Source organism: Fulmarus glacialis, unplaced genomic scaffold (assembly GCF_000690835.1).
Source record: "Fulmarus glacialis isolate BGI_N327 unplaced genomic scaffold, ASM69083v1 scaffold27195, whole genome shotgun sequence".
Lineage (NCBI taxonomy): Eukaryota > Metazoa > Chordata > Aves > Procellariiformes > Procellariidae > Fulmarus > Fulmarus glacialis.
The window spans coordinates 1-10,398 of NW_009214053.1; the positions used below are offsets into that span (position 1 = coordinate 1).

The window sequence follows — 10,398 nt, forward strand, 5'->3', positions numbered from 1 at the left end:
TAATATTATGTATTTATTTCATTGCAGTGAAAAGTAGGAGATCACTAAAAAAGGTACTTGCTCCTATTTCCAAATTGAGCCACTGGCGATGATGATCATTAATGTCTAAATTCATTCAATTACTGATCAACTAAAAACATAGGATCAAAAAGTGTTGAAATTCAGACATGAATAGATTGTTCAGAAATATCTCCATTTCCTGATGTAATTGCACTGAATGTCTCAGTTAATTTACTGGGGATGGCTTCATCTACAGCATAAAGCTTTAAACCTCCTGAAAGACAAGAACAAAAGAATTAGAAATATTATTTTTTACCCTAAAATTGCTAAATTTTATGTGACTTCTGGTACTGAATGTTCTACTGAGGCAGCCAATTTGCTATGAAATCAAAAAAGAAATGTATCTTTTTATTAATGTGTTAATGCAGGTGTCATAGTAAATTCTGGCATGTGTGATCAACTCATTCTATCTCTCATTGGCAAAATTTGCAAAAATATCACTCCCTGCAGCATATCATCAAGTACAGCATCTTTAGACTTTTCCTAGTCCTTTTGGAGGCCCATATTATCCCTTCAGTGAAATTCTGCTCTGAAAATACCTCTGTAGAAAAGACACGGTGGCATTCCATGGTTTTTGACTCTTAAAATCCAGATCATCTTTATTTCCAAATGTGAAGTTGAGATCTCTTTTCATGCATGCTGAGTTCAAGCAGCAATAGTCCTTTGGAGGTTCTCATACTCAGTGCAGGTCTGTTAATGAATTCATTGAGAATATGGCTTCATGCTGCTCTGCTGAAGCATCTGCAGTTCACACATTTGTTGCAATTCTCTCTCAAACTAGGATCATTCATGCCAGACGTAAACTGAGCCATCACTGTGCTGCTAATGCACAGGTCACTGGAATCCCAGAGTGGGGAAGAGACTGCTGTGCAGCACTGAGCCCTGGGGAGCCTACTTGGGGTGTGTAGAGGCTGCCCACAGCCCCTCCCTACCACTTAAAGCCTCTCACCCCTGTTCCTCATGCACAGACTGACATAAGGTGAGTTTTTATTTTTCCATGGCATTTGCAGGTGCTGTAGCATGAAGCAACACCCCTTTGGATAGTTTTTAAATGATCGTTTTCAAACTAATTATGTAGCTCTAGCTCAGCTGACAGCTACGCTTGCTAATGACAAGGGTAGTCACTGTGTTTACAATTTCCTAGCCAGTGCACTTCAGCCGCAACAGTTGGAGAAAACTATTATTCTTTATGTAATAAAAAATGCTTATAAGTTAAAGCATATAGAAAGTTCTAGTCATTGTATGTAATGCCAGAAATAAAATTCTAGACATTTCTTTTTATGTTATATAACAATATCATCATTAAATCTCCTTAGTAATACGGTATTGTCATGTTACTGCATTGTTTAAATCAAGACAGCTCTTAAAGCAAATCTGTGGATCTAAAGAGTTCTGCTTGTTTGTATTTAAAAAGCCTGTAATGAAAACCAAATTTCTTTAAAATTAAATTTGGTTTAAATTTCTTTTTTCCAGACTGATGAATTGCCATGCTTTTACATTTTCATACTTGAATATGCATGCCAGAGAAAGAGTGCATTTAGAATATTTACCTGTTAGTTTTGAAAATTCTTCTAGTTCTTTGGCTGCCAATGGCCCCAGTGCAATGGTGTGAATTTTTGCCCCACTTTGTTTTACCAAATCAAGGCAAGCTGCTATACCTGAGTCCTCTCCATCTGTCACTAACACAATTTCTGAACCATATGTACTATTTATTTTATCTGCAGTTAACTGCATCAAGAAAAGAATTCATTATATAAGCAGCAGAATAATTTTTAAATACTAGTTTGTCCCAGAGCATAGTCAATGCATGCATTTAAAACTAACTTCAAATACAAGATAAATTTATTCTTTAATAAGTGTTTGAATTTTTATTTAACACTAAAACTATTACAATATTAATTATTGCAATTGATATTGCAACATCTAATTGCTTAGATTTAGTAAATGTTCAATTATAAATAATGAATATTTAGTATATGTTTTTCTAGGGAAAAAACCTGTCCCAAATTGAAGATGTCAGAAGCATTCTGCCTGTATATGCTTTGCTGGTTCAGGGACTGGATGTTTAAGGGCATCATATTAAAAACTTATGTCCACTGTCTGGAATTACTTTTTATTCTCCAACCAAAATTTCAGGAGTAGAGAAGGACAGACTTCTGTCTAAGGGTGGACTCTGAGGTAACTGAAGGTGGGGCAGAAAGGGGTAGGGAGCACCCATGGGGGACACCTCTGTCCTGGCTGTTCGTTCCTGTCTGGTTGCCAGTCTTCCTCCTAATGTCCCACTGTCCTGAGCCTCCTCTCTGCCCTGGACTCTTGACTACCTCAGCAGTCTCATCCTTCTCTGTACAATTTCTCTCTTTCTCTTTCTTCCCTTTTCCTACACGTTGCTCCTGATTTTCAGTTTTGCATCTGAAGTAGGTGATATCTTCTGGGACTTCAGGCTGCCAGCCCAAGGAAGTAAAACAGACAAATAAATAATAATATCTATCCATCACTGTTTCCCAATCTCGGGATTTGTATGTGGTTTCACAGTTTTAGGGGCTTGATTCATGACTAGTGAACTATGGGAATTAACAATACTACCATTATACAGCTTCCCATTTTAACACTTATTTATTCTATATGTTCATTGTGATTCATGAGTCAGATCTCTGGTGTTTCCTCAGTCCACATTTTGCTAGAAAAAAATCTTAGAGATCGCAGGAATAGAATATTACGTTCATTGTTGTGTTGCTCTGCAGCCTTTTCTCTGTATATACACCCAGCAATGTGATCAGGCTGTGAGTTTATCCAGTCCTGTAAGAGTTTGGACTGCAGTACTGCATATTTCTTTCCACTAGAAGTAATTAAAGAACTGTATTAAAGTAACCTCTTAACTTTCTCTTAAACAAACTAAATAGAATAAACTTCACAGGTTTCCAAAAGAAATTTGATTTTCCAAAATTTAGATCATTCTTGTAGTTCATTGTTGGTCTTATTTTTCAGTATCCTTTTTGAAGCATGGACATCACATCTGGCCTGTTTTCTGCTAATACGCTTTCTAATGCCATATAATGGGAATGCCAAATAGTTTCTATACCAAATTTTCTCCTGACAGATTCAAGAATCATATCATCTTTCTTAACTCTACCATTGCATAGGAAGTCCATGTTCAGTGGGCTATCAAGTATGTTTCTTGCTTCTTCCTCATTTTCCATACATTCCAGGAGGTATTTTCACATTGTACTTTACCTTAAGTCCTTTACGTACGCCTGCACAGATACTGGTTTGTCCACTAGCAATTACAGGCAAACATGGAACAAGTTTTTGGCGTGCTGTGTCATTGGTTATTTGTTGCAAAGGAGCTTTTTCAGATGCGTGAGAGTCAAATGTGACAATTCCAACACAGGAACCGATTTCAATAATATTGAGCAGAAATACCTCTGCAGCATTACGGAGATGTCTGATGCGGTCGTGCTGTATGTCAAGAAAAACAACATCCTTAGAATGCAATCTCTTCTGAAAAGCTTTGACTATGAACAAAATATAGGAATTTTTGATGTTGGTCAGGTTGTAATTAAAAATTAAAAACTATCTGCCATAAGGTAACTCATATGTGTGCTCAATTCTAGAAGAGAGGAGATGTAAACCATGTTCTGGTATTGTGAAAGTGCAGCAGGCTGCAGCTTCCAGGAAAGATGTCACCAGGCAAAGTCCGTCTTCTGATATTATGACTTCATTCCTAATCAAGATTTCTATCACTTCTTTTTTTGATAGTGTGCTGTCAGTGCAAAAGGACGACACCTACGATGCCTGAGGAGTAGATTAATCTAGAGACTAAGTATTTTGAAAATATAAATAATATTAAAGTAAAAGTATGGCTACTTTAAATGCAAATATTCGAAGGGATTACTGAAAAGAAAAGTTATATTTGAAAACATTTATCTCTGGAGCTAGCGATTCTTGCAGTATTTATTTCATAATTATCTTCATTTTGATTGTTAGTATTACATTATTATTCACTGACTGATTTAATAAAATGTACTATGATTGGTAGACAGCTGTATTATAAAAATAATGTAATTTATTACAATTGCAGATCTTTGCTGAAGATCAGTCTCAAGAACAGCTCTGGACTAGAGCAGCATGTCTGGAAGTAGATCTGTTGATGGAGCACTATGGGAGAATCCCACAATTTGTTATATGTATGCCATAACTAAAGAATTGGAGCATATACTGTTTTATTCTTCTTCATGTATATTTTGGTTTAAGGTACGACCGTCAAATATTTAAGAATATTTCTCAACATGTTTGAGCTTTTTGAATTACCTTCTTTCGATGAATAGTCTTATTTTTAGGCTTGAACTCCTGTGAGAAATGAAACCCTCAACTTGCAGTATTTTCAGTAAGAGAGTAATGGTCATTGGCTCACTATTGAACTGTGGAAGAGGTAAGTTACGGGTGAGAAAATGTCATCATTATGTCATCAAAAGAATATATATGCTGATTTTTAAAAGCTGTTAGAGTATGCATAGGGGTTTGAAGTCTATTAATAAATCATGAGATAGCTGCCTTACCTACCCAGATAATTTTGTCATCTTTCTACAGATGATCACATTGCTTACAGCTTTATAAAAGTATTAGGATATTTATGCAAATAAGCACATATTCAGGGATGTCTACTAAACCTTGCATTCATAAACAAGCTTAATATCTCATGCCACAAGACGTTGTGAAAGAATAAATCTATGCAAATTTTTATGGGGAAAAAAAAAGGAAAAATAATAATCAGTCTTGTTAAAATGACATAACATTATGCCAGTTCACATTATGCCAATTCTTGATTCGAAAGAGCAATATTGGAATGAGGAAAGAACATCTAATTTATTGACATATTGTGACCTACATATTTACTTTAAATTTTAGAATCATTCATAACAAAAATACAATGTGAAACTCTATCTATGATACATTTTCTGCTTGGAAGAAATACAATGGCACTGTCATTCTAGGTCTGGAACAAAGGAAGGAAAGTATAGAAAATTGAGATTTTACAAGAAAAAAAAAGACCAAGTCTGGCCTACAACTCTCAGTATTTTGAAGTGATATCTTGTAGGAATTCCTAAAAAAAATTACCAAGGAGAATAAGAGTAGTCCTTTTTTTTCTAAAATAATCAAGTTAATTACAAAATTGACTGATTTTTTTTTTTTTTTTATTTTGTAACTTTTTCTGTTTCTTACTATTTTTGCTAAAAATTGCTTATAAAATGCATATTCTTACCATTGACATGCTCCCAGAAACATCCAGTACTAAAGCAACTGCTCTGTCTTGGGTGTGCAGTAGCCTGAAGGTAGTCTCAGAGTGGGGTGCAGAAGCATTTACAATAGCTGAGTTGCGAAAGTCATCAGATTCCCTAATTACTTCCCACGTGCTTTTGTGTTTGCATATCTTATTCTGCATATTTGGAGCCTCACTGTTGTGAGTGTTTTTATCACAAAATTCAACCACCTAAAAAGCCAGATCAAAGCTGATAATAATTCTGAACCCAACAGTATGAGCATAAAAATATATCTCAGAAAATATGAAGTTTGTGGTGGGGGACAGGACAAATGGAGGTTGTGTTCTCCAGCGAATGTCCTCTGTGCCATGGTGCCTGGCCAGCCAGGATCTTACAAGAGGCAAGCAAAGAAAGTGCTCCCAAAGAACTTATTTCAGATTTTACATAAGTACAAGCATGTTGTGACATGCAGAAACAAAGCTTTCAGTCTGTGAGCACTGAGATCCTTGGAGTGACTGATTTATGGAGGTCCTACTAGATTTAAGCCTGCCAACATAGGTACTGTAGCTGAACAGCATGGAGGTCAGCACAAGTTAGCAGCCTGAATAATTAACCAACTTCTTGGTTTAAGGTGATGGTCTTGGACAAGTTCCTATAAGTTTTCTTGAGTGGAATATGGAAACATGCAAAAGATACAAAGTCAAGACTTTGAGAGAAGCAGGAAATAATCTTTTCGATGTCTTCATTATGGTATGGAATATCTCTCTGGTCAGTTGGGGTCAGCTGTCCTGGCTGTGTCCCCTCCCAACTTCTTGTGCACCCCCAGCCTAGTTGCTGGTGGGGTGGGGTGAGAAGCAGAAAAGGCCTTGACTCTGTGTAAACACTGCTCAGCAATAACGAAAACATCCCTTTGTTATCAACGCTGTTTCCAGCACATAGCCCCAAAACATAGCCCCATACTAGCTACTATAAAGAAAATTAACTCTATCCCAGCCAAAACCAGCACATTCTCCACCCCTTATTCCATACCATAATGACATCATGCTCAGCATATAAAGCTGGGGGAAGAAGAAGGAAGGGGGGATGTTCGGAGTGATGGCATTTGTCTTCCCAAGTAACCGTTATGTGTGATTGAGCCCTGCTTTCCTGGAGATGGCTGAACACCTGCCTGCCAATGCAAAGTAGTGAATAAATTCCTTGTTTTGCTCTGCTTGCGAGTGCAGCTTTTGCTTTACCTATTAAACTGTCTTTATCTCAACCCATGAGTTTTCTGACTTTTACGCTTCTGATTCTCTCCCCATCTCACTGTGGGAGGAGTGAGCGAGCTGCTGTGTGGGGCTTAGTTGCTGGCTGGGGTTAAACCATGACATACGGTTTTGGTCAAAAATCTAAAACACAGCACCATATAATCCGCTATGAAGAAAATTAACTGTATCCTAGCCAGGCCCAGTACACCCCTGAAGTTCTTGGAACGAGCTTGCCCAAAGAAATAAGGTCAACAGCTGGAGGAATTGTGATCCTGTACCACAGAGATCTAGCCTGCAAGGAGACCGTCCTGCTAACCCCTGTCCCAGCACCCTCTCCCAGACACTGGAACGGTACAGAGCTGGCATGAGGAGGCCTGCCTGGTTGTCCTGTCTTCTTTCGAGAGAGTGGGCTGCTGCTTCTGTCTTAAGGGTAGATAGACAGACCAGATTGCTCTGCAATGGAGTGTAATAGAGCTAACCACGTAACACAGTTTGGGTGCCAGTTTACATAAGGAGTGATCAAAAACTGCAGTTGTCTTATGGACAAGGCATTTGGCAAGAATGCTTCCCTTTTATGCTGTTGATCTGATTCGCTAAACACAGAGCAAGAAGGATGCTGAGACTGCAGTACATCTCACCCCTTATTGACAGGAAACAGCTGTCAAATAATTTCCAGTACCTCCTTTGTCTTCCCTTTTGAATAGATTTTAATAGAACTGATAGCATCATGCATATTCTTTGAAATAGAAATTAATTAAACACACATCTGACTGATCATTCTCCCCAGCAGAAATAACTGACTAGACCCCAAATGTTACTAAACTTTCAGACCAGAAAGGTATAGTAATACTTACAGACGGTATGTATTGCAAATACATAACAGAACAAGAGATATTTTGTCATATATCTGGAATAAATATACATCCTTTTTCATATATCTGACCATCATATCTACAGCTTCTTGGCTCACACTTGTCTCCACTGCAGTCTTGGAAAACAGGTATACCAGTCACACCAGCTGGGCAGATAAGGGAAGAGAAGATAGGCAGGGCTGGTTAAGAACCCAATCTGTAACTGGTTATATATTTGAATTTTGACTGCCCAAAGCCAAATTGCTGTTGACACAGCACTGTAGTAGATACTGCACAAGTACATAGGTAGGCTGTCTCTATGCCTGGCAAGGGCCTCAAACTAATCTAGAAACAGAATCATAAAACACTTGTGCTCTTTTGTGGTCTTCCTTGTGATAATTATAGGCTATGCAGGAAAGACATCCTGCTAGCAGTTGCAATGCAAAAGACTGTATTGGTATGCCTGAGGTAGGAAAAAAGGCAAGCCTGAACTAATTCTCTACATCCATTCAGTTATTGTCCCTCTTTGTGGAAACTATTTAAAATCACAGTAGCTTCAGTAGGCAATTTCAGTGTTGTTGGTAACTGCTATTTAATAAAATTATGTTAAATAAGTACGAAGGTGGCTGAAGTCTGCAGTTGCTCACAGAGCAAAAGATTATCCTGAACCTCTTACAAAACAGCACTGAAGGCAGCTGTGGTTTTCTGGGCTGCACAGCAGGCAATAGATGTTGCTGACTAAGCATCTTTTAATCATATGAACAGGTCATGGACACTCTACAAAGTGCAAACTCAGCACAAACGACAAGAATATTGAAAACGTTATTGAAATCTTTAAACCTGTGTAATGTAAAAGCAGAAATATGAAAAAAATAATACCTTGTTGCTTCAATACTTGCTTCTTTAGAATTTCTAGACACATAAAAAGGCACATCGCTACTATATACCCCCCACCGATAGTGAGAGTGGACAAAAACTTGACCTGTTGAAAAAAAGTAGCACACCCATGTTCTAAATACAGCTGTTTAAAAGCTACTCAGTGTTTTACTTAGACATTTTGACAATTTAAACTAATTCTTATCTGAGGTAATACAGGAAGATTGTGAAATATTTAAGCAATTGGGATAATAATTTTTCTTTGAGGTAAAACTAGGAAGGCATCAGTTTAGCAACCAGGACTAGAATTTTTATTCATATTTGAGTCTCAGAAAGGCAGGAACTGTTCTAGAGGCTTTCTTCCAAGTTGGCAAAAATCTCCTGAGGAAATTTAGGTTTTGTGAGGTTTCTGTCCCACAGAGCAGAAAACTTTACATTTTTTGACAGAGTGTAGTACAAAATCAGATACACAAACACTGGATAGTTTTTTTGGTAAGTAGTCATAAAAGGAAGGCTGCTGCTAATGGCAGTAGCTAAATGCAGAGCAATAACCATTTAAGGTAGTTTTCAAAGGGATGAACAACTTCTGCATCCAGTGTTTGAATATTTAACTTCAGACATTTCACAGGTATTTACTACTGCTGAAAAATGTGTCTCTCAAAGTTTTTTTCATTTTGGCAAGCAAATTAAAGTACCTAAATTCATTAATCACTTTGAAAAATCTTGGCCATTTCATAAGAACAATAAAGCAGGCAATTAAATTAAATAGCAGTATTGCCTTTTTCTCCATAAACATTAGTCAAATTGTCATTTAACAGGAAGTTAGGTGTGAAATGGATGTACCGTCCTTTCTCCTTACATCCTCCATACTGTAAGGTGTAAGGATCATCTACATGTTTCATGTAAGGGTCTGCCATGATGACATCTGCCTGAAAAAGTAAGACCAAAGTTATACGTAACATGGGTGTAGAGAAGAGTTAGGTAATTCTTGTTGAATAAATTCAGTCCTGCAATTTTTTTTATCCTGTGAACACTCTCAACACTTCCGAGTAAGAACTTCCAGGACTAGTGCTAGATTTTGCTGGGATTTGTAATGTAGCCTTATCAGTCTAGCTTTTCCTTGTTGTTCTAATAATAAAGAGTTCTCTAAATCATACCTTATCATATGATTCCATTTTTAATCTTGAATAGTTGGTGTTTTTCTTCCACGTTTTAGGAATTACAATTTTTACAGGCTTGAAGAAAAATCGATGTTTTGTCATTTCAAACAAGTAATTAGAAGCATTTTTAATCATGTTCTAGGGAATGAAAGAATATAAAATATTAATGTCAATGTTAATATGTGCTGGGATAGAGTTAGTTTTCTTCATAGCAGCTAGTATGAGGCTATGTTTTGGATTTGTGTATCTCTGAAGGCATTGTGGCCCATGGAGAAGGCCACGCTGGAACAGGTGCACCTCAAAGCGACTGTGGCTGTGGATAAGCCTATGCCGCAGCAGGTATACCCTTGGAGAGACTGTGGCTCATAGATAAGGCTCCACATGGAGCAGGTACACCCCTAAGAGACTGCAGTCTGTGGATAAGTAAAGCAAAACAAGGAATTCATTCACTCCTTCCCATCGGCAGGCAGGTGTTCAGCCATCGCCAGGAAAGCAGGGCTCCATCACGCATAACGGTTACTTGGGAAGACAAACACCATCACTCTGAACATCCCCTGCTTCCTCCTTCTTCCCCCAGCTTTATATGCTGAGCATGGTGTCATTATGGTATGGAATATCCCTTTGGTCAGTTGGGGTCAGCTGTCCTGGCTGTGTCCCCTCCCAACTTCTTGTGCACCCCCAGCCTTCTCGCTGGTGGGGTGGGGTGAGGAGCAGAAAAGGCCTTGACTCTGTGTAAGCTCTGCAAAAGACAGTTTAATAGGTAAACCTCTTCCACAAGATGAAAGAAATCTTGAAATGTTAAAAATTTTATGGCTGATCAAAGGATGGTATCCTTTGTACTTGATCTTAGAGATGACTTGGGGCTGAGATAATCCTACATCAGGGTCTAGTAGGCATTAGACATACTGCAGAACCTGGGCATTTGTCAGAGGTGTCCTGTTCAGCA

General features: G+C 37.9%; 1 protein-coding gene across 1 annotated transcript in view; it reads right to left on the minus strand.

The window, feature by feature from the left end:
* Positions 1-161: 161 nt before the first annotated feature.
* Positions 162-10,398, minus strand: part of CLCA4 (chloride channel accessory 4) — an 11,263-nt gene continuing 1,026 nt past the window's right edge. The window contains 8 exon segments of the mRNA XM_009578428.1: positions 162-274; positions 1,611-1,788; positions 3,292-3,516; positions 5,321-5,548; positions 7,420-7,591; positions 8,296-8,398; positions 9,071-9,221; positions 9,450-9,590. Of these exon segments, the coding sequence (XP_009576723.1) occupies positions 162-274; positions 1,611-1,788; positions 3,292-3,516; positions 5,321-5,548; positions 7,420-7,591; positions 8,296-8,398; positions 9,071-9,221; positions 9,450-9,590 (1,311 nt within the window).